Here is a 25,428-nt window from a genome sequence, read left to right on the forward strand (position 1 = left end):
AATGAATTTCTTCTACCAACATTTTTTACTGGAATGCAGCATGATGCATCCATTTTTTGGCATTATCAGTGTATTTGTTAGATTTTTTTTTTTTTTTTTGCAGAATAGCACACCAGCCCTCCAGTGTCTGCCAATCATTAAAGAGGGGGTTTGATTTGCCTTTCTAACAATCCTACATGCTGTTCTCACTAAATGTTTTCTTGGTCCTAATTTAGAAAAAAAAAAAGATTTAGATTATGTTATTGCGACACAAATAGTGAATTATTTAGTTATTTAGTAAAATACACACAAACACTGTGATTTCTTTTCAACACTTTTATTCAAAACTATATTGACCATAGCCAAATCTACAGTTTTACAGAATTTAACCCACACTGCATTTCATGGTGTGACTCTAAGGGCAAATATCCAGCATGAAGGGAATCATCCCAAATAAACACAAATCAGAACAGAAATGCAAAATCACAGTTTCCTTTTGAGTGAGTTAGTAATCCAGTCAGCACTCTGTCTTCTGCAGCGTCGGATTCTGAATTCACCCATTTATCCGAACCACACAGCGCTTCAGCTCGAAGCATTCTCAGGAGACTTCAGGTAAACAATCGCTCACAATATCTACAGTTAATAAAAGCATCTACATATATATATATATATATATATATATATATTCATCATATTCTCTATTCATGTTAGCAAACGGCAGCACTCTTTCAATATGGCCTACAGAACAATAGAGACAAATAAAGAAATCAGCATCAAAACCAATACATATATCAAAAATGTGAACATTCTGACTCTGATAAACAAACATAAAAAAAACAAAAACATTAAACCTGTACACACAACACAGGAACTTCTAGAATGATGGGAGGAAAAAAAAATATCAAACAAACAAAAGGCTTATAAAGCTAGTACAGTACAATAACAACAGCTGATTACTCAGATATTGGCTTTTTAAACAGAGTACAAGGAATCACAGCAGTTTCTGAGAAAGTAATGACTCCAGCATAAGAAGGTATCTGCAGATAGGTACTGTAAATTAATTATAGGAAACTAGACCCCAAATTGTCATATTGGTTAGAATCCTTTGGGATTATCCCAATAGGATAAGGACCTCACAACTTACTGGATACAACAGGACACCTCCATAGGTCTTAAGAAGTCTCAAATGGTCAGATCTGTTGTGATGGCACAGTTGGTGCCTATTTATGTAATTATGTAACAATCATTTCACAGGGCAACAGTAGACCTAAAGTTTACCTCTTAAAATGGTTCAGACCCTCTTACCAAGTTTCATTCCCAACATTTTACAACATATATAATGCTAAACATCATTGTTTTAATGTTGTTGCCCACTTTCTTTAACATCTAACCCATCTTCTCTAACATACTTTCAAATTCCAGCACATATTTTATTACATTTCCATACCGAGCTCCATCTCGATCAGCCTTCGGTGATATGTAGTAAGGTAATGGTCAATACAGGATAACAGAAGATAACTGAATTACCAACATGATAAACTAAACACATAACAATACAAGGAGTGGAAAAATGCTCAAGTCATCACAAACTGGAAAAAGTGGCGCGAAAGTCATCATACAGCTCTGGATAAAAATAAGAGACCACTTAAAAGCCATCAAACCACCAAGCTGAACTGCTAAATCTTTGCACCGGGAATGGCATAAAGTAATCCAAAAGCAGTGTGCAAGACTGGTGGAGGAGAAAATGATGCCAAGATGCATGAAAACTGGGATTAAAAACCACCAGGGTTATTCCACCAAATATTGATTTCTGAACTCCTAAAACTTGTTTTCTTTGCATTATTTGAGGTCAGAGAAACTGATTCAGAAACTGAAGTGGTCTCTTAATTTTGTCCAAAGCTGTATACTGGAAAGGGTGATGCACTGAACTGAAATAAAATAGAATCCACATCTTATATCACTATTATTGCCAAGTGTAATGTGAAAACACACAGTATTACATTTTATTCATATGGGAATGATGCATTCATTTGAAATTCAGTGCATCACTTTTACAGACAATACGCTCTTACAGCAACCAGCCATAACATTAAAACCACCATGTTAGGTAGCAAGTGAACAGTCCATTTCTGAAGTTTATGTATTAAAAGAATCAGAGCCACTCTGACAATGGACAAATTAATTCTGATGGCTAGAGGACTGTGTCGGTGCATCTCCATAACATGAGGCAGGTCTTGTGAGATGTTTCTTGTATGCAATGGCTCAGTGATGCAATCTTTGTAGGTCCCACCTCACTGACACTTCTGGTTTCAGGTGTTGTCTAAAGAGTCCATGCCTTGATGTGTCAGAGCACAAAGAACCTACACAATATTGGGAATGTGGTTTTAATGTTATGGCTGATCAATGTACACTATGCAGGCCCACATATACACACATGTACATGAACACACACACACATATGTGGAAAGATATTCCCTGCTTGGGCACAGACCACAGAATGACTTGGAGTCTTGACTACATCTTGGTTTCGCTGTCTGGAGGTTTCTCGTTCTCGTACTCGTTCTCTTGTGGAATCATCTGGTAGGGCTTCTTCACCTCGTTTTCTTCTACTACAGAGTTACCCATCTCCACATCACCGCTCTGCAGCTCATCTTTCGACAGGAACTCGATGATGCCTGCTCCTATCGAATCTCCCAGCACGTTGGTTGTTGTGCGCAATCGGTCCCTGTGGGCCAAGAAAAACAACAGAAAATATTATTGCATTCAAAATAACGTATTTTAGAAATGTGTTCCAATTTCCAGTGTCTTGCTAGGACCTGTCATGGGATGCTACCAGTGCTAGGAAAGCTAGTGAAGGCTAGCATGTGTTTCATTAAGCCAGCCAATCTGATGAGCCAATATTTTCAAACTGCTGCTTAATGCAACATCTTTGAGCAACTCAGCACACTTGGAGGAGAACAATAAACACCAGTTATTTTACATCAGCTTACAGACACCTGTTCTCACTACTGTCGTGCGAGAGGATTGTGGCTATAGATCACAGAGGAAAGCCCACTTAAAAAGGATAATAGTGAGTTTCTTTGATTTTACCAAATTGAAAACCACTGAAATATAATCAAGAGGATGATCAAGGATGATCACAAGCCATCAAACCGAGCTGCAAGCTGAACTGCTTGAATGTTTAACCAGGAGTGGAATAAAGTTATCCAAAAGCAGTGTGTAAGACTGGTGGAGGAGAGCATGCCTGGGTGCATAAAAACTGTGATTAAAAACAGGGTTATTCCACCAAATATTGATTTGTGAACTGAATATGAAATCGTTTTCTCTGTTTATTCGTGGTCTCAGCCATTTCTCCTTTTCTAAAAATAAATTCTCTAAATTACAATATTTTTATTTGGAACATCCAAATAAAAGTTCTAAAGGATCAATATGCAGGAAGAACAGGTTTATAAAAGTAAGGCACAAAAACATGATAACATTCTCTTCTAACATAGAGCCCTTACTCTATTTGTAGGCTAAACCAATGGTTTCCAATGAAACGATCTATCAAAGGTTTTTCTTCATAGAAAATTAAACAGGTACTATAGATGGAACTGTGCAGGAATGTTAGGGGTTTGATTCAACAGATAAAAGCTTCTGATGAAATTAATAGGGAGTGCACACATCAACACATATATGTATAAATAATATTCAGCCTGCACCAGGAAGAAATAACTTCCACTTTCTTTTCAGTTTATCCATCCCAGTTTAGGAGCCAGGATTTTTTCACATCCAATTAGCTGTGTAATTTATGGTAAGGGGGAGTCTATTTGGAATGATTAATTTGGCTAACCTAATTACGTTTCTATGTTAAAACCAATTGAAATGACATGAAATTTGCCGCAACAAAATGGAGCAAGACCCATGAGCTTCTATAAGTGTGTCACTAGGGTAGATATAGAAAAAAATCAAACATGACCTTTTTTCTATATCATGAGACAGAGAAAGTAATGTAGGAAACAAGTTCCAAAGAGAACCTAAAGCTTGCCAATACTATGGCTTATTGTTGACTGATTTTTTTCTCTAATACAATATAATAACAATAACAATATATCCAACAGGTTCTGATCGACTGAGAGGATGGAAATGTATCAAAAAAGTTTAAGACTGAGGACTTACAGGAACCAATCGACTGCAATGATGAGGGTTATATCATCGGTGGGGAGTCCCACAGAGGTCAGCACAATCACCATTGTGACCAGACCGGCCTGGGGGATTCCAGCTGCTCCGATACTGGCTGCAGTGGCTGTGATACTGCAACAGTAAAACATGTAGAGTTACTGAAATTGTTAAATCATATTTAAATACAAATTAAGAGCTATAACATGTTTAAGTTGCAATATGTATAGTATTTCAATCTCTAAAACATGAAAGACAAGTCTGGTATAGGAGTTAGTTCTGACTGGAAATGTAAAAAATGTTGTTCTGGTGTTTTTAGTCAGAGGCAGCTAATCGTAGTTCAACTAAAATCTAAAAAGTAAAACATCTTATAGGGGGATTGGGAAACAGAAGGTCAAATGAAACATTTTTGCTTTCTATCGATGTAATCTAACAACACTAATTCAGGCGGCTGTGATAAACTGAGATGTTGATGCTGTCGTTCCACTGCTTGCCCACATTCACACAATTCTATCAGGGTACTTCTTTGTTTATGATTACGTTCACATTACAAGCCACATTGCTCAATTTTTTTTTTTGCTCAGATCAGATTTGGCACATCAGATCTTGATGGTTCACCTTCAAAATTGAAAGTGATCTGTCTCTCTGTGTAATGTCAACAACTCTGTCCCCGTATCAATGTGCCTCACATGTGCACATTGATACGTTGTGTATAAACGTCGCCTTCTTCACCACCAAAAAAAAAAACTCAGATTAGAGAGACGGCTCGTAGCTTTATAAAGGGAAATGGATGTGTTAGCAGCTCATATGTGGGTATAAGAGAGAAGCACGTAGCGCATGCATAGAAGCAAAAAGACGCATGAATTCCAATTTGACTGTTCACATTGTCCATGGATCGGATACTTATCTGATTTATGTCTGATTTGAAAAAATCGGATTTGGCACGTTCACACAGCCATGAAAAAATCTGATCTGAGCCACATTGAGCAAAAAATCAGATCTTTGAGTCACTTTATCCGGGTAATGTGAACATAGCCTATGTAACCTCCTGGCTTTCTCCCTTTAGTTATGCTGTTATAGTCAGACCTGTTTCAAAGTTATGTTGCCCCATTTCTATAGCTAACGATAAATTACATTCATTTAAATAAAGCAAAGAAATTAGTATGATGGACATTCTATACATTTAATTAGTTTCACACACACAATAAGTAAAGTAATAGAGTAAAATTTGTCTATATTATTCCCACCTAATGGTGATGATCTGACCGAAGTTCATATCCATGTTGTTAACCTGAGCGATAAAAATAGCTGCCAGCGCCTCGTACAGCGCTGTTCCGTCCATGTTGATGGTGGCCCCCACTGGCAGGACAAACCGGGTCACCCTCTTATCAACCTTGTTGTTCTCCTCTAAGCACTTGAATGTGATAGGCAGGGTGGCCGAACTGGGGAAGACAAAGGAAGATTAGCGGGACATCAGTTTCAGAACATGAGCTCAGAACAGGAGAAGTTCCATGCAGGGAGGCTGGAGCCTGAAGTCTTACCTCGACGATGTGCCCAGAGCTGTGATGAGCGCCTGGAGTAACCCAGTGATGAAGATGAAGGGGTTCTTCCGTGTGATGACGAAGTAGAGTGTGGGGAGGATCACCATGCCGTGGATGAGCAGCCCTATGATGACCGTTATTGTGTACATGCCTAGCTGCCCACCCATTTCTGTGATGTCATCCATCTCCACAATTTTGCCAGCGATTAAGAAGAGAATACCAATTGGGGCATACCTTTAAAGAGAAAGAGATGAAAACAAACACGTGCTCATCTTCAGGAACATCACAGACAATCTGTGTGGACAATAGTATTGGGACACCTGCTTATAAAAGAGTGTATCTTGCTTTTGTTGGATTAAATGTCTCTACTGTCCAGGAAAGGCTTTTTTAAGTAGATTTTTGAGCATTACTGTGAAGATTTGATTGCATTAAGTTACAAGAGCATTAGTTACTGAGGTTAGAATGTTGGATTACCACCCCAACCAATTTCAAAAGTAATGGATGGAGCTCCATTATTCCAGAGATTTTCACAGTTCTGATTATCCAAAGCTTGCATTAAGCATAGACCAGATAGTCCTGTTCTATTGGCAATAATTCTTTACACAGACTAGACAAGCTGTGTCAGCAAAAGATTCAACATAAAGTAGCTGAATGCATTCATAAGAAATTGTGTCCACAAATATTTGGACATACCATAGTATACTGTAGTTCTTGTCCTGGGATTGACACTAATGATGCAATACAGGCCATTTCAAAGCAAAATACAGCCCATAGCTAGCCCTGTCCACTCCCTTAACCATAATAACACTCACCACATGATGATTGCGACCAGTCGCATGATGGCTTCGTTCAGGGAGTTGAAGAATTCCCTCAGAGCTTCACCCTCCTCTTTCATATTTCCAATGATCAGACCAAAGCACATGGAGAAGACCACCAGCCCCAAGGCGTTGACGCCACTGGTGGTGCCCGATATTGGGATGATTTCTTCACGGGAAATCTCTTGAGTGGCGTTGGTCAAGTTAAAGATGCTTTCGTTCACGATCACCTTCACATTAATAACCCTCTTGCCATATTGTGTCTTGAACTGTAGGAATGGAGAAGAGAAAAAGGCAGACTTAGAAAAGTGGATAGAATATAGATTTCCAGTAGGGACTAGTGAAAACTGTTCCTCTCTTTTTAAAGAGTAAACTGTAGCTAGGGATTAAGGGAATTCCACCACAGATCAGAATGGTCCAATCTTTTCCATAAAGGGTCATTGTGGCTACAGGTTGTAATTCTAAATAACCAGCAACTACACTGATTATTCTACTTGACTGGAATGAAAACAATCATTGTAATTGATGACTTGAGATGATTTGAGGAACAAAGTCAATTTGCTTGCAGGCTAATCTAGGGACATACTAAAGCTAGTGTAGTAATGCTTCAGGCACTTTCTTTATTCAAACTTTGTAACTTCCAATACAAAACTAATGTGAAATTTAAACATATAAACTTTCCCTGTCACTATGAGTAAAAGCTTTCAACCAAACTGTGACCATTATGCTGTTCAGTTAAATCTCCACAACCATGAATGACACAATATTCTTTATTAATGTTTGTAAAGTGCATTCGCTCAGATCCAGCTGGCTCTGATTTCCCCTGGGGAGAATGTCCGGACCACAGCGCCTGTCCCCACTGTCAGTGTCTTCCATATCATTGTGTTGCCCCAGCAGTCCCCCTTTCTTGGTTTCCGTACCCACCCCCCCAATAACATCCAACCACGGCACCGCCACTGCCCTGCCAAAGCTCTACAAGTCCAAGCAAGTCCAAAGCCCAGCTGTGCCCTCTTAAACTTACAACCCATCAGATTTATAAACAGTTCCCATACCTCCCTTCTCTACATCTGAAGTTAACCGTTTTGGCCACTATGAAAAATGAATCTACGTCGCATCGATGGTTATAAATGACTGTCGGTTAAAAAGCCAAGGCCTCCTCACAAGCAGTGCGTATCCAAGGGTGATAATGTATTCTCTGGCAACTTCTTTGTGTGGTCTCTGAAAGGCCAGACAGCATTGCCTCATTAAATCTGATGAGAAACTGGTTTCCTGCACGACGGGAGATCAAACTACAAAGTCTTTTAGAGAATAATACAGAGTGACTTTCCCCAAACACTGTCCGCAGGTCACTTAGTGTAGCTTAGTGTAGCATAGCCATATTTTGCAAAGAAGGAATATTACAAACCAAGATATTTCATGTTTTATCTGCTCATTTTCATTTCAATTGATAATCTGAATATATTCCAGGATTTCAGGCAACAAGATGCAAAATAACAATGCAATATCAACAGGTGATTGTAATCACGATTTGGTACAAAACCAGTCAAAAAAGCTGAGTCTTTGGGAAGCGATAATAGACAGAGCTTTAATTAGTCAAATCTTTATCTAAAATATGAAATTAGATTTACTAAAGCCACATAAAAATGTATTGTGCAGAACAGAAGCCTAATGTTAACTATGTCCGGAAGCGGCATTGACTTCTCTGGGCTTAGACGCATCTGAGATGACATCTTAGACCGTGTAAAAGTGTATTGTGGTCAGGCTAATCAGTATTCTTTATCTTTTTTGATAGAAACGGACGATGTTTTCTCTGGACCAAAGATCAAAACAACCATTAAGGGTGGTTTATATCAGTATATTTCTTTGATGCAGCAATATTGCAGAAAATTGAGATCTTAGACCAAAATATATGCTGCTTTTCATGACATCCGGGGGACTTTAATAAAAACAAAATAACAAGTAAAACATTGTATTGCTTGGTGCCAAAACATTTTTATGTGTTAGGAAAATAAATGGCAACATTACAAAGTGATAAATGATTTATCACAATGATTTATAATTAATTAAATGAATTTGAGCAAATAAAAAATGAATTATCTTGTGTTCACACTGTCTGCAATGAAACGAAAATCAAAGTAATGTAAGAAGCCCTGCATTTCTATGCTGTCCCAGCATTTTCTGATTTTGAGTTAAACATTTCTGTTAGAAATAAAGTAAAAAGTCCAAAACTAGTCCAAAAGACCAGAATTAATGAGATTTGCATACCTGCTGTGTGCAAGCTTGTACCAGGTTGGGAGGAAACATGTTTCTGAAGAAAAAACACAAATATGGCATCAGCCACAGATCATAGCCAAGCACTTCTTCAGGTCAACAGTTCATCCATGATCTACAGTAATATCCAGCACTCTTCATGTAGTACCTGATAAGGTCCAGGAAGGCGTCAGCCGGACTGACATGCTCTATCTTCTGCTGCTGGGTGAACTCATCCTTGGAGCCTTTGCCTGGGTGGATGATGAGGACCATGATGATGCCGATAAACACAGCGATGAAGGTTGTGGTCATGTAGTAAATCACTGCTCGCATGCCCATCTTCCCTGAAGCACGACTGTCAAGCGCCGCCATTCCTGCAGAAGACAAAATCACCTAGTTCACCATTTTTATGTTTTTCTCATGACTTTTCAATGCCTTAAATTTTCATTACCACACGATTTTTAAAACATCAGTGCAGACATTTGATAAAATGTTGACGTGCAATCTTTAATAATAAAATGTGTGTCAGATCCTGAGAGCTCCATTGTGTAGGCTTAAATTACTAAATAAACTCTGAGTTGATGGATTTGTTAGCTCAAAATAGATTTTCTCCATCGATAAACTGAAACACAAAGATTTGTAGAGCAAATTTCCATGACTTTTCCAAAGCTTTCTGTGTATTTTTATTTTTTTAAAATTTATCCAAAAATTGGAAATTGCTGTTTTTTTAAATTCTATTACTGTTTCAGGTTTTTCATGACCGTATGAACACTGTAGATCATGATGTGTTACCTCAGAGGAACATGAACTTGGGCTTGGGAACACCAACATCTGTCTAAGTTGTGAGGTGTTATCTTGTGAGTGAGGTTGAGTGTGCTCAATGGCAAGGTGGTCTGAATTACTGGAGCTGAAGCGAGGCCTGATATTTGGTGGCAGATTTATGAGAAGGACATTCCATTTCTAAAGTTGTGTTCTTATTTAACATTCCTTTGTCCCCAGTGTCATGTGTGTGGCAGGAATACAGCATAGGCGGCATTACCACCCACTGCACTGTCCACTGTGGGTGGTAATGCCTCCTATGCTGTATTCCTGGTATACACAATGATCATGGCAAAAAGTCATAGGTTTAGCATTAAATGTTAGGAAAAACAATTACTCTAGAGTTACTACAGTACTAAAAAGTACTAACAAGAGCTCCCATGACTTGTACATGAACTTGTACTGGTATTGTTCATAGTGTCTCAAGAACCCAGCTGTGCTTCGAGATCAAGCTGTGTGATAAATGGAAGCAAATGCTTTTCCTAATTAAAATAGACCATATGGACAAAAAAGTATTGGGTGTTAAATATAGTTTATCCTTCTTCTGTTGGAGTAACAGTCTCTACTGTCCATTAAAGGCTTTCTACTAGATTGTAGAAGTCTGTAGATCACTATGGGGATTTTATTTGCACTAAGTGAAAACAGCAAACTCAGAAAAAGTATTGGATGGAAATCCATCATTCCAGAGACCATAGCTCCAGTGCTCCACAGCTTAATGCTAGTGGCTTCATACCCCTCTAGTCCACCTCTGGCATTAGGCATGGTGCCAACAGGCTCATGTTTTCTTCTCCATCATGCCCTCCTATTCTACTGCATACTGTATCTCAACTGTATGCAAATTATCCTTTGGAACAACCTTCAATGATATGTTATGTAAAGTTTGAAAATCTAGGAAAAATAGTTAAAAGTACTTTTTCAGTATGAAACTTCTTCTGCTTGCCTTAATTTGTTTAATCAACATATAATATAAAAATGGTTCATCTCACATAATTTCAACCACTTCCTGCAAAAACTAAAACTAAAACAAAATAGCAAAAATAACAAATGTTATGTAAAACTATTGTGTTTTATATGTTGATCTTTCAAAAGTAATAAGTAGTAAAACATTAAAAACGTTTGAACATATTTTTTTTTATGAAAAACGAGTGGGTTATCCTAATTGAAGCATTACCTGTTAAAGGTAAGAAACACCACTGCACTAAATATTGATAGAACAATTAGTAATAGAGGTAGTAATGAAATATTCACACTGCTTGTTAGGATTTTTTTTGGTTTCAGACGTCTTTTGGATGATTAAGCATGCACCGGGTCAAACTGACCCAGAAACACTATTGCTGTTTCTGTCAAATGAACATAACAAGAGGGTTAATGATTGAAGAAATGCAGCCTACAGAGCTATAGAGATAATCCTAAAAGTAAAGTTTTAAGCTATAGCTGATGGAGCCTGCATGTCCGACATGACTTAATGCATAATTATGAGTGTTTTAAAAATGGGTTTAAGGGGTTCAAGAGCTCATGGAAAGAAAAAAAGCCATAGTAAAAAAAAGGCAACGTGAACATGACCTGAAAATACACCAGCACACAGTTAATGTGCAGTCTTTAGTGCTTAAGGCTGTTGGATGCTGTTGCACAGTGTTATCCACATTCACAAGAGTAAAAAGAGAAAGCAGTCATTGTGCTAGAGAGATGTATGTGTTCCTTTAATCCTGGAGGGGGCGGTGCCATTAGAACCCTTCCCTTTCAGCTCACTTTGTTTTGTCTTCGTCCAACAGGTCAGCCACACCCCTCTTTCTCTCTCTCTCTCTCCTTGCATCCTTTTCATCCTCTCTCTCTTTATCTACTTCTCTCTCTCTCTCTCTGAGCTGGGAAACTCGTCCACCTGCCCGAACCCCAGCAGTAATGCTGCTCTCCACAAGTCTCCATGCCAACACCAGACACAACACATACTCCTACAACAAAGTAACTACAAAGACCAGACGGGACAAAATGAGACCCTCTTAAATCTCACCCTCCAGACCCCTCTGTGCCCTCTTCAGACCCTCAGTATAACGAAGGAATTTGGTGATGAGGCCTCCAAAAGAAGGATTTATAAATGGTGAGGCTGAATAACAATATTCAGGAAACTGGTCATTACAAAAGGGCACATTACAATGGCATTACAAAGCCTTTATTATGATCTATCAATCCAGTAATGAGCAATTAATAATAAGAAGCTGCTTATTTAGCAGACTCGTTACCAACTGGAGGCTTCATAAGGCATAATAAGAATTTACTAACACTTAAAAAGCAATACGAAAGTTTATACGAAGAATATGAAGTATAATACACAAATAAAAGTGATCAAATTATCTAAGGTATTGCTTGGTAGTTATTACCCAGCTTACAAAGAATGTCAAAAATATGTTTAGCAACATTTTAAATGTTCCCAGAAGGTTAGTCTCTAATGTTTTAGAAACGTTCCAGGAATGTTCTTAAACTTGTGGCATAATAGCTGGAACTCCCCCACAAGTCAGATTTCCTAATTATAACTGATAAGTACTCAGGAGAGCTTGACCAATTACAGAGATAAGAAACTAAAATAACTGCACCTAGCTTTAAGAGTGGTAAGCAGCAGTATTATCATACAGTTAAACAGCACGTCTATCTATTTGTGCTTATTATACATAAGGTGCTGTTATCAACTAAGTATTGATGATTGACAAACATGGCACTCTGAATGGTCCAGCTATGGACTAAGGCGCTATGCTATGATTCGAGGATCAACATTTTAAATCCCAGGTCATGCTGCTCGCCATCAGCAGCTGGAGTCTGAGATAGAGCCCAATTAGAGCCATTGCTCTGGGTGGGTAGATGGTACTCTTCACGCTCATCACTCCTAATCTGAGGTTGCTTTTCTTATGTGTGATAGGGAAACTGCTAATGAACATTGGGCATAATTTGGTAGGATTGCCCATAAAACTCTACTAAAGTGTGAAAACCAGAGTGTTTTACTAACTGTTTTTTGGGAAAGTTTTGAAATAATATAAAGCTATTTATATAATTCCCACCTCCTATATTTAAGTTCTAAAGGATATGGAGCGCAGCATAAATGAACCATGCTCAATGCCCTTCAGAAGATAAAAGGGCATAAAGCACTGCAAGCACTGGGCTATGGAAATGCAGTGGAATTTACTACTCTAGAGTGCTGGAGCTCCATTAAATACCGCTGGGGTATAAGTATTAGTGGCGTTTTTGAACTAATCAGCTATTATTAGCACCTGACCTCACTTATGCTCTCACGGATGAATGCCATCAAAACCAAAAAAAAGTGTAGATACGGTATATATATACCCTTAATGCTGTACCTTACCCTATACCCTATCCTATATGCCCTTCATATACTGACTACCGCTATAGAAGTTTCGTCAGTGCGAATTGCCAGCAGGTCTTTTCTTTAGCGTTTGCACTCCTTACAGAATTCCTGAAGCAACTAGCTTCATTGACTGTGGTCATGGATTGACACATAACAATATGGCTTTGGAGGAAGATTTGAAGGGCACTTTCTGTCCTTTATAAGGGTGAAACCAAGCAGGAGGAAGAAGAAGAAGAAGAAGGAGGAGGTGTGGGGGTCTGTCAGGAACTTCACACCACTGATTAGCTGCAAGCACCAGGCTGAGGCTCGACATTACAGCGGGTGGCTTCTCCCCACAGCCTCTGCTTCATTCTTCCCTGCCTCTTCTAATAGTGCCACCACAATGCAGTCACTGTCTCTGTGCCAGAAAACACAGGAAATACAGCAGCAAAGTACTTCACACGGCTCAGACATGCGCTACCTGCACCCTCTGCTTTAAAGCAATTATCTTTTGGATAAAGGCTTAGAATCTGCTACTGCTACCCAGATTCCTCAGATCTGAAATGTTTGTGCCCTGGCAAACATTTATTTAAAAATGGATCCAAATTGTATTATTAATTGCAATGGTTAAGATTGAGCATGTTTGACTACAGTTGGTAGCTTTAGTATGCTCACATACTCATTAAAGAGTTTGTTTGAGATCATTCACTGGATTAACCAACACACAGCCCAATGGGAAAGTCTCAGAAGCTCAGTGCAGATCTGAGAAGGATGACCATATACAGTACCAGTCAAAAAGTTTTTAAGGTTTAATGTTTTTATTTACTCTTTTTTTCTTTATAGACTTTAATATTAATCTACAATGCAGAACATTTTTAAATATTGAAAATGTGTGTCCACATCTTTGACTGGTATAGTATGTACACACTGTAAGTCAGTAATTTAAAGGTGAGACATTCAAGCCCAAGAACATTCTACCAACTGTTAACCCTTGTGTGGTGTTTGGGTCTGTGGGACCCGTTTTCATTTTTCATCAAATGATACAAAAAAAATAATTTTTCTAACTCAAACTCATTGGCATTGGCTCATTTTTTGTGAAAAACATATATCAAAACACATTTTCGATAAACACACACTGTACACCCCCCCCCACACACACACATTTATATTACATACAGTATGTTTGGCCAAGGGCTAATAAACATTGCTTCATTTGTAAATTTGAAACTAAACAAATTTTCTACTCATATCTTGAGTTTCATTTTCGTTTTCATTTTCATTTTCTTTTACATTTTATTAAAAAAAACGAATAAAAAAAGAGTAGCACTTTTTGAAAGAAATGTAACATAAGAAAGGTAAAGGGCAAATATTAACCATGTTATCTGTTTATATTGCTTGCAATTTAGGTGAAGCAAGCATGTGTAAAGCATTTTAATGTAAAATTGCTTAATTTTGCTGAATTAAATACAAGTAACAAAGTAAACGAGTAACAAAAATATGAACACCACACAAGGGTTAAGCTTGGTGGTGGTAGCATTCTTCTACCACCATTGTAGATAACCATTAAAAAAAAAAAAGATTTATCATTTAAGTATACAAATATTTTTTTTTTACATTCCTGAGCAGCTCAGGGTACTTCAGCTGATATGGAACCTAACATTCAAGCTAATCTGAGACAGTGAGGCCGATATTGCCAATACTCTTGTTTGGTTCAAACTCATGATCCCTGCCTAGTGCTCTCTTAAACACACCTGTGATCAGACTGGACACCAGGAGGGGCAGGACCAGCATCTGCAGCATGCGCATCAGCAGCTCTCCAGGAAAGGAGAAATACTTCACTTCTCTGTAGGACATCCGGTACGGCCGTAGCGCAAATCCCAGCATGATGCCTGTCAAAAACATATTTATACATATTTATAGAGCCTTAAAATTTTCCAGTGGCATTTTATTGCTGTACTGGTTTATTTTAAGATTACTTGTCAATCTATATAATAACTTCATGCACAAAATGAAGACATTTGTTTAAATTATATTTTTTACATTTCCATTTTGTACACACTGGATAGCTTACAGAGTTTTTTTGCACATGAAGAGCTCCCTAAAAAAAAAAAAACTAAACATTTTGGTAATACTGTATTTAAGGGGGAACCTACATAGGGGCTTCATAACACATTATTAATAAGAAATAAATAATGTATTTATAAATCCTTATTCACTTTGGATAAAATAAATGAGACTGTATTGATACAACATGCAGTAGTGTTTTATGTTATATTTGAAACAGTTAAAACATTTAAGGCATGAAAGAGCATTTGCAATACATAACGACTACTGGGTGTCTTCTGAATTCAGATTAATTAAGGTGTTATGAATGGAAAATGTGTCTAGTCATAAATATCCAAAAATTGCATTTCAAATACATTATCCAATGCTTATTATGAATAAATTATGAAGTCTTTATGTAGGTGGCATTCGAATGAACTGTAACCAATATATCAACAGGCTCATGTCATTGCAGGTGTTTGCCTCTAGTGGGTGCTAAATCAGCTTCTATAGATAAGACAATGCATGGTGTGGCCCCTATTGCACTACTCAAAGTAGTCTTAACTAATGGGAGGCTTGGCTTTAAATCACTTTAGACTTTATGTTTGCTCCTCAGTTATTGATTTTATTCATTACTATTTGATCTCTTCCTTACTCTAGATAACTCTTTTTTAATGTCTTCTAGTCATAATACACTCTAAGAAAAGTAAGTACAGATTTGTACTTAAAAGAGTACAAAGCTTGTCGCTGTACCTTATATTGAGGTACAAAAAAGTACCTTTCCATGAAAGTCCTTTTTTGTACCCATGGTTTTTGTGCCAGTTAAGATTATAAAGATTATAAACATTATCATCAACTAAATATGGCTCAAAAACTTGATGATGCAAAATTGACTGGCTTTCAAATAAAAAATGTGCAATTAAAATATATATAGTTTATTAGTACAGTGATGCAGAACACTGAATGTACCTTTTGTCTAGTCAAATGGTACAAATTTGTACTTATTGCTGTTAAAATTTACTTTGTACTTCAGAGGGAACAAATCTGACCCTGTAAAGACCAATATTGTACCTTGGAGGGTACAATTATGAAGAGTGTACCTTTGAGTACAAAAAAGTACTCATATCGTACCTCTGTTTTTTAGAGTGTACTGAAGATAGTTTCATTAAAGTTATTGCAGCATCATGACCCTATTCATCAAAAAAAAAACTCCCATTTGTGGACCACACCTGTTCTTAATTTATGATAACTTTTAGAGGAATGTAGTCTTGTGTAGTGTTTAGTATATCTGATGAAGGCCTTGAAGCATGGGCCTTAACATGTTTTTAATAAAATAAAGAAGGCTGTTTTTGCTACAGAGTAAATGATGCATCCTTTCTGATTAAGCTATTTTTGATTTTTGGTTGAACCTCATCCAAAAAGTTATTTGAAGCACCTTTTTTCTTGCTTTAGCATCATGAGCCTTGAAGTATACAGGTCTGAATAAAATAAGAGACCACTTAAAATTATGATTTTTTTTTATTTTACCAAATGAAAAACCTCTGAAATATAATCAAGAGGAAAATATATGATCACAAGCCATCAAACCAAACTGAACTGCTTGATTTTTTGCACCAGGAGCGGCATAAAGTTATCCAAAAGCAGTGTGTAAGACTGGTGGAGGAGAACATGCCAAGATGAAAACCCCAGTGTTATTCCACCGAATATTGATTTCTGAACTCCTAAAACTTTATGAATATGAACTTGTTTTCTTTGCATTATTTGAGGAATGAAAGCTCTGCATATTTTTTGTTATTTCAGCCATTTCTCATTTTCTGCAAATAAATGCTCTTATTACAATATTTTAATTTGGAATTTGAGAGAAATGTTGTCTGTACTTTATAGAATAAAGCAACAATGTTAATTTTACTCAAACATATACTGTACCTATAAATAGCAAAATCTAAGAAACTGATTCAGAAACTCAATTGTCTCTTATTTTTTTTCCAGAGCTGTATTATTAAACATAAGTTCACAGTTATGTTAGTTAAGCTATTATATGGATTTTGAGGATGCACTTACCGACAACGACGGCTGCGATGGTGAAGAGCACAAACGCATTCTTCCTCAGGAAACTCTTCACATCGTCCTTGGTGATGTCCTCCACTTTCTTCTTGGCCTTCATTGATTTGAGCTGGATCCTCTCTCGGATCCTCTGTACCCGGCTGCGAGAGCGAGGGTTCTCCCCGGTGCTTTTGGTCATGGCTGCTGTCGTGTGGATGCTGGAGCTAACGAAGCTCTCTTCTCCTAGCTAGGAATTAACCGAGCTCAGGACAGACAGGACCACCCCTAAAGTTTCCTGATCCCTGCAGGAACAGAAGAAATATAGGTGAAATAGACCAAACGATTGGATTATTAACTTAGTACTTAACTTAGTACACTGTAAGCCTGGATAACTTGAATTTACTTAAAAAAATTGAGGAAACCGGTTGCCTTAAAAAAGTTCAGTAATACGGAATGAAAACTTTTAACACAACTTAGAACATCAAGTTATTACAACTAAAGGGCAAGTTTATTTAACATTTTTTATTTTTGTTATACTGTAACACCGGACAAGCTGAGTTTACTTAACTTTTTTGAGGCAGTCGGTTTTCTTAATTTTTTTAGATAATGGGGAATGAAAACTTGACTTAGCATAAATTAAAACATCAACTTATTACAACTAAAGGAGACCTGGATTTATTTCTAAGGGAGCCCAGGGGGAATCACTATACACTGATGGTGAGTGTCAGAAACCGTTGGACACACCCAGTATGCAAATAGATTGTAACAGAAGCCAATGGAAAAGAAGCTGTTAATGGCAACATAACTAACTTAAAATAGTTGAGTTTTGTTTAGAAATATCCAATTTTATGTTAAAACAGACTTAAATCATTTGAGTTCAAACAATGTATGGGTTTACAGTGTAAAACATAATCAATTAATTAGTAATGTGGTAATAATTTCTGAACAAGTCATATCATAACAAAAAAGTCTGTTTTCCCAATAAAAATACCGATTCCCAATGTTTGTAAGCACAGGCGTTTGTTAGCTGATAAGAACCAGCTGTTGAAAAAAAAAAGGAAGAGGCTTTTACCCTCCCAGTGGGTGTTCTAGAAAGAGTTCTAATAAGTGGGTTTGGTAGTTGCTCTTCCAAATTGGGAAGAAAATAGAGAAAATTACAAATAAAAAGCAATGTAATTGGGTATAGGTCCAATGATCCGGCAACGTTAAAACGTCCTTTCTACGTAAAAAGCTTTCTGAGGAGTAGTGTTTAAAGAAAGGGGCGTGAGAATAATAATAAAATTAAGAAGAAGAAGAGTATGTTGGATTTTCCAAGTCAACTTAATAATAATAATAATAATAATAATAATAATAATAATAATAATAATAATAATGCATATATTTGTTTATTTAATTTCATTTATTTCATTTATTTAAAATGTTTTTTGAATCAGTCCCTTCATCCAGTGTACAGACCTAATCCACCTCTACTACAAGATTCTTTATCTGGTTGCAGTCAATGCTTAAATCTTGATCAATGCATTTAGCACTGAGAATAACTGAAAAACTTGAGAAAAGAATGATTCAGTTCTGCAAGTGTTTCCAAAATTAACAAATGAGATAAGAGTTAAGAGCGTGTTTGTTCTCCATGGTTTAAAGAGCCATGTCATCTGCTGGTGTTGGTCCACTGTGTTATATCAAGTCTCACAGTACTTCATGCTTCCCTCTGCTGACAACTTTTATGGAGATGCGGATTTCATTTTCCAGCAGACTCGAAACACTGCCCACACTGCCAAAAGTACCAATGGTCTTATATAATTTTCAGAGATTCTGATTTTTTGGGATTTTAATTGGTTGTGAGCCATAGTCATCAACAATAATATAAATAAATGCTTAAAATAAATCACTATTTGTATAATATATCTATATAATTTAAGTTTTACATTTTAAACTGAATTACTGAAATAAAGTAACTTTTCAATGATATTCAAATTTTTTGAGATGCACTAGTATATAGTGGTATGAAAAGGTTTGGGCACCCCTGATAATTTTCATGATTTTAATTTATTGAAATTATTTATTAAGTAATTGGTTGTTCAGATCAACTATTTTAGTTAAATATATCATATAGCACACAAACACAAAGATGTTGAATAATCTTTGTTTTCATGTCATTTGAGAGTTGTTTAGATGTTCTGAGAAGATGCAAAGAGGAGAAAAACTTAACACTGACTTTTTTATAGTTGGATTCACCTGTGTATATAGGCCAAGGTTCAATGAGCTTAGCAAACAATTTTTTGTGCTCCAATAATTAGTGTTAAAAGTGTTCAAATGTATGCACATATATATTTTTTTATTAAGCATCGTGTATTGCACATTGACCTAATTGCAAAAGTAAGATATGTACTTAAAAATAAAATGTATATTTTGCATATTTGTTTGAGTCCAAAAATCTGCTTTAATTTGTTTTATTTTTTATTTTCATAATAAATCCATAATATTTAAGGTAAATTTAGCTACTTTTCATGTTTTTGCTAATTCTATGCTAAAAAGTAATTCCTGTTACTTTCATTCCTGTTACCCAAAACATAAAAAGTAACAGGAGTAAGTGCCAATAACAGGAATGAGTGCCTTTAACAGGAGTGATTTTTTGTCATAAAAATGAATTATTTGAACATATATACACATATACATACAAACATAGCCAATTACTGATAAATTGTGTGTGTGTGTGTGTGTCTGGTTAGAATTCTATTAATATAACATGTACTGTGGTCTTGCAGTGCAGAAATAAGCTTTTAAATATATCTGATTATTTGTGTGACTGTAAAATAGCCCAGCTCAGTTGTGAGTATTCCACCACTGCGGTTACTATGGTAACCGTCGTTGACGCTGCAACGTTCGAATCCACGAGTGACGTCATACCGCGCTGACTATAAATACGCTCGACAGGGGAGCAGCAGCTTCAGTGCACACGCGCGATCATCCTCAGCGAGTCTACGAGAAAGCCTACCATGTTTCTGTTGCAACGACTTTGGGACTACACCACTGGGGGAGCTGCCGAGGAGCAGCCGCTGGGTGAACAGGAGGAGCTCCGTCTGTATGACCGAGAGCTCCCACTGGGAGGAGGAGAGAGGACTAGTGAAGAGGATAGAGAAGAAGTGCTGATGGAATTAGAGAACGTGATTCAGATAGTGGAGAATAGGACTCAGGCACAGTTTGATGGAATGAGGGCCACAATTGAGCAGAGGGCTGAGGCACAGCTTGATGGAATGAGGGCCACAATTGAGCAGAGGGCTGAGGCACAGCTTGATGGAATGAGGGCCACAATTGAGCAGAGGGCTGAGGCACAGAGGGAAGTATGGAAGCGGACTGAGAAACACATTTATGGTATAAGTGCCCGAGTGGACGATTTACAGAAGGAGACTGAAACACAGGTTGTGGGATTAAAGTTCAGAATAACCAGCACAGAATTCACGACTAAAGAATGCCAGGCCAGGATCGACAGTTATACCGCAGAGCTCAAAGAACTAAAGAGCAGGTTGAGGAAGACTGAGCAAGAGTTTGCAGAGCTGAGCAGTAGGGTGCAAAAAAGAGAAAAGGAGGTGGAATGCTGGAGCAGAGGTCTGATGCTGGCTGGCATTGTGGTGAGCTGTGCGGTGGCTGTGCTTACGGTGCGTTGATGCTGGTCCACAGCTCACGCACCCTATTCTCCCACAGCAAAAGCTCACAGGTCTGATGCTGGCTGGCATTGTGGTGAGCTGTGCGGTGGCTGTGCTTACGGTGCGTTGATGCTGGTCCACAGCTCACGCACCCTATTCTCCCACAGCAAAAGCTCACAGGTCTGATGCTGGCTGGCATTGTGGTGAGCTGTGCGGTGGCTGTGCTTACGGTGCGTTGATGCTGGTCCACAGCTCACGCACCCTATTCTCCCACAGCAAAAGCTCACAGGTCTGATGCTGGCTGGCATTGTGGTAAACTGTGCGGGGGCTGTGTTTACGCTGCGTTGATGCTGGTCTATAGCTCACGCACCTCAATCTCCCACAGCAAAAGCTCGCAGAACCCCTCTGCACCCCCCCTCCCCCCCCCCCCCCAACAACTAGCCTTAAGTTCAGAAAGCCACCACTCGGCCTGTTACCAGAAACACTGCTTTGCACTGGACAACTTGCTTCAATATTAATGAATGTTCATTTTTATTTTAATGTTCATATTTAGAAAATAAACGTTTGAATGAATTCCTATGGCGAAATGTCTGTTGCCTCTCTATCTGCTGCCCCTCGCAATTGCGCGCGGCCGCGGTGGTTTTAAATGGATTAATGTGGGGAAATGTTAAGCCTAAAAAACGTCTGTCGTACAAAAACTGCACAATGTATCACAATGTTAAGCACAAGCAACATTACTTGCTAATTATGTTAATAGTATATAACATGTGAGTGGTTGACATGACGTGTTTTTTTGTGGTCCAGTGTGTCAGATATATGTAACTTATAGAAGAATATGTCAAACACTGTGATGATATTGTTTAGAAAGTACTGTTTTATATGAGTTTACAGAGCATTAATTCATGGGATTAACATTTAATTTTTTCACAAAATTCAGTCAAACCAGAATAAACTGTCCCAATCACACTTCACAAAGTTAGATTTTAAATAAAAACAAGCAAATTAATTTATTTTGTGTTTGTTCAATCATATATTAATAACCATATGTCTTCTTGTGGGTTGGTTTGTGCTTTGGTTATTTATCATAAACTCTTCGATGTGACATATGGCGAATAGTGCCAGCAAAGGTTACAAGAATGTTGGTACTTTAATAACAAGGTATTCCCAAAATAATTTAAAGTATTCCTATGTGTGTAGATAATGACAAATAATGTAAAAGGTAACATATTTATTTGCCCGTGACCAATGCTATATTTTTATATAGTAATAAGAATTAATCAGGATAAATTGACTTACATTATCACAGTATATATATATATATATATATATATATATATATATATATATATATATATATATATATATATATATAAACATCAAAGTAATAAGACTAATACATTTTTCTAATGATTCATTGATAAGTCTATTCTAATAAAAGACTAGTGAACTGAAAATGACACTAGTCCTTTAAACTAAAACGATTATGCTGATTAATCAGAGAATTTTACTTTCCACACTTAAGTAAATGTAAAGTTACTGTGATTAATTTTACAGCACTTTTACTGAAGTGGAGATCTCTCCTTTAACTCTGCTTGAACTCAAGCAGTACATGGTTTGGGAATTTTGTATATCACTTTAGAATGTCTACTTCAGTATTCTTGTACAATCATCACAATACATATGTATTGCTTCTAAAAGGACACAAATATTAAGGTAGTCTAAAGTAAGCATGCCTTGCCTACTCACCCTTTCCTGACGCTCGGCCTCCTCCTATAATAAGATATATATAAATAATAAGATTACAGAGAACAAGTTGGCTTTTCCAAGCTAAAATAATTTGGTTGAAATTCTCAATAAAAACACAGGCATTGCTGCCAGAAAATATGACGGAGATGTCTGCCAAAAAACTAGATTAAAGGCTAAATTAAAGATCTTAAAATAAGCAAACCAAGAACTACAGAGTGATGTACAACTTTAGTGGTCAATAATAACAGTATATATTTCCTCCAAAGTTTAGTTATTATTTAACCAGAAACATAAGCAAGCAAATAGTTAGCAAGTAGTTAGTATAGTTTAAAAAGCTAATTTATACCATACTTGATTTAATATATGCCACATTTATGAAAAAAAAAATTTGGAGCATTTCTATTGGTAATTTGGCCGTATTCTTTAAATTGCACTAAATGCTCATAATGAATGGACCAATAGAAATGCTGCAGAATTACTTGAAATAAAATAAAAATTAACGTTGACTTCAGTTAACAGTCACACAGTAGTTGAGCACATTTCATAGGCTTCAACTTCTTTCCATAAGAAGAGAAGAAGAAAAAATATGGTGTGACTCACAGGTGCGCTTCTGATTTTATAATCAGCTGTGAAAAAAAACACTTACATCTGCCCACGGTGTATATTCCGCCTGCAACAAATGCACAAGCACTGTGCAATTAGCACTACAGACGTGAAGCACTCTGCTGCTCTGTGCCAAACATCTGCACCTTTTCAACGTGCAGGGGTCCAAACATGATTACATCTATTCCTCATCAATTTATCCATGCTGTCCACATGCAACACTGAAGAAAGTATTTAGCACAGGAGTCACCAACTCTGCTCCTGGAGATCTAGGTATCAATAAACTTTAGCTCCAATCAATCCAGCCTGATCATATAAATACTGATTGATCAGTTTAACTGAAAAAGCACAACATATTTATAATAATTAATGTAAAGGTAAAAAAAAGTAAAGCTTATATCAGTTATCTGGAAATAAAAATATCCATTAGGTCCCATCGATCTCTTTAGAGTTTGGGAACGTTGCACTCAAGCACGCTCCAGTAGTAATTCTGGACAGTAATAAAGTAAATGTAATTGGTTACTGTTCTTTATATAATTTACTTTAGTGAAGTATTTCCATGTTGGGTGCCTTTTTACTTAAACTCTAAACTATATTTCAAACTCAAATATCTTGCTTTTTGCTTCACTACATTATGCAAAAACTAAACAATGTGAAGTTGTTATTGTTGGTTTAGGTGTGCATAAAATCAACAGAATGTCAAAATGAAAGAAACAGTCAGGCACATGAGGTAATTTTTTTGTGAGTGTCTGTGTTTGCATAAATATATGCATGAAATATATGGAAAATATAGAAAATCCAGCATAGGAAATGAAAACTCATTAGTAAACCTGTTTTTAAAGCAAGTTTTTTTTTTAACATAAACTTTGTTTGTTACTAAGTTGCAAATAAATTATAAACTGAAAGTTTATTATTATTAATGTATAGCCGCTTGGTTCGAAGAAAGGGAACTGTTCATCTTGTGTTTATTATAATTGTCATAAACATCAGAGTAATAAGACTAATACATTTTTCTAATGATTCATTGATAAGTCTATTCTAATAAAAGACTAGTGAACTAAAAATGACACTAGTCCTTTAAACTAAAACGATTATGCTGATTAATCAGAGAATTTTACTTTCCACACTTAAGTAAATGTAAAGTTACTGTGATTAATTTTACAGCACTTTTACTGAAGTGGAGATCTCTCCTTTAACTCTGCTTGAACTCAAGCAGTACATGGTTTGGGAATTTTGTATATCACTTTAGAATGTCTACTTCAGTATTCTTGTACAATCATCACAATACATATGTATTGCTTCTAAAAGGACACAAATATTAAGTTAGTCTAAAGTAAGCATGCCTTGCCTACTCACCCTTTCCTGACGCTCGGCCTCCTCCTCTCTGTGCTGATGCTGGAGGTCTGAAGGCTGGGCTGGTCTTCAGCGGAGCAGCAGAACTTAACTGAGCTGCTGATGGGAGACTAGCGGGTGCTGAGTGGTGGAGATGATGCTGAACAGTGCTTTCAGACCCCAAAAAGGGGAGGAGAATCCAAACCCAGAGGAGGGGGTGGAAAGGGGTGGTGAGGGGGTGGTTAGTGGGTGGGTGGGCTTAGTAAATAGTGAAGATTCAGGGAGGTGCTGGCTCATCCTTGTGATGTCATTATAAGTGCAATTTACACTATACTGTATGTCCAAGAAATTATGGTAACTTTAAGTCACTTTAAGTTGGACCTATACCCACTTAAAGAGGTACTGCTAATGGAATATGACCATCTGTAGAAGATAAGCACTAAATATTTGGACTATGCTTAATGCTACTGTAGGTGTGGGCTAGTGAAGTATAAAGCCTCCCAACATGTGTAACTGTGTTTCATGGAATGATGGAGCTCCATCCAGCACTTTAGGTACCAGTTTTGGAGTTGGGGAGGATGATGGTGGGATGGTGATCATCCAACATCCTAACCTCACTAATGTTCTTGTCATTAAATGCAATCAAAACTTCACAGCAATGATATTGATATTTCACAGTTAATAAATGTTGATGATGAGGAAAGAAGAATGTAAATATTAGTTGTAACATAGAGCCACAGAGCTCAACACCAAACACAAACATTTTCCCAAGCATGGAACACCCCCTCCTCCTCTTACACAGTGGGCTTGGCTTGGCCAACCAGCTTGAAGTGCTTCAGATAAGGCTTCTTGATGGAGCCTCGAGTAGAGGGAGAAAAGGAGGGCCCCTAAATACCCTCTCCCACAGGCTGAACAAACTCAGAACAAACAGTACTTTCATCAGGACTGTCCAAGTTTCCCAGAGAGCCTGAGGGTTTGATTAGCTGAGTGAGAGGTGCTAGATTTGGGTTGGAGTTCAAACCTCCTACAGTGCTATAGATCTGTAGAACTACCCGTATGTTTATCTATGTGTATTTTAACATCTGATTAATGGTTTCATTGGGCTAATAACATTGTTGTCACATGGA

The 25,428-nt window shown here is 37.2% G+C and overlaps 1 protein-coding gene across 1 annotated transcript; it reads right to left on the reverse strand.

Annotated features, from left to right (window-relative positions):
* Nucleotides 1-300: 300 nt before the first annotated feature.
* slc1a3b (solute carrier family 1 member 3b) lies at nucleotides 301-24,463 on the reverse strand. The gene is made up of 10 exons (XM_022680912.2): nucleotides 24,326-24,463; nucleotides 16,998-17,281; nucleotides 14,645-14,782; nucleotides 8,913-9,117; nucleotides 8,759-8,801; nucleotides 6,491-6,762; nucleotides 5,679-5,912; nucleotides 5,385-5,579; nucleotides 4,138-4,272; nucleotides 301-2,704 (listed from the first exon to the last, which is right to left on the reverse strand). The coding sequence occupies exons 2-10, from the start codon at nucleotides 17,176-17,178 to the stop codon at nucleotides 2,494-2,496; spliced, it is 1,614 nt and encodes a 537-aa protein (XP_022536633.2). The 5' UTR covers nucleotides 17,179-17,281; nucleotides 24,326-24,463; the 3' UTR covers nucleotides 301-2,493.
* Nucleotides 24,464-25,428: the final 965 nt, after the last annotated feature.

Source organism: Astyanax mexicanus, chromosome 20 (genome assembly GCF_023375975.1).
Source record: "Astyanax mexicanus isolate ESR-SI-001 chromosome 20, AstMex3_surface, whole genome shotgun sequence".
NCBI lineage: Eukaryota > Metazoa > Chordata > Actinopteri > Characiformes > Acestrorhamphidae > Astyanax > Astyanax mexicanus.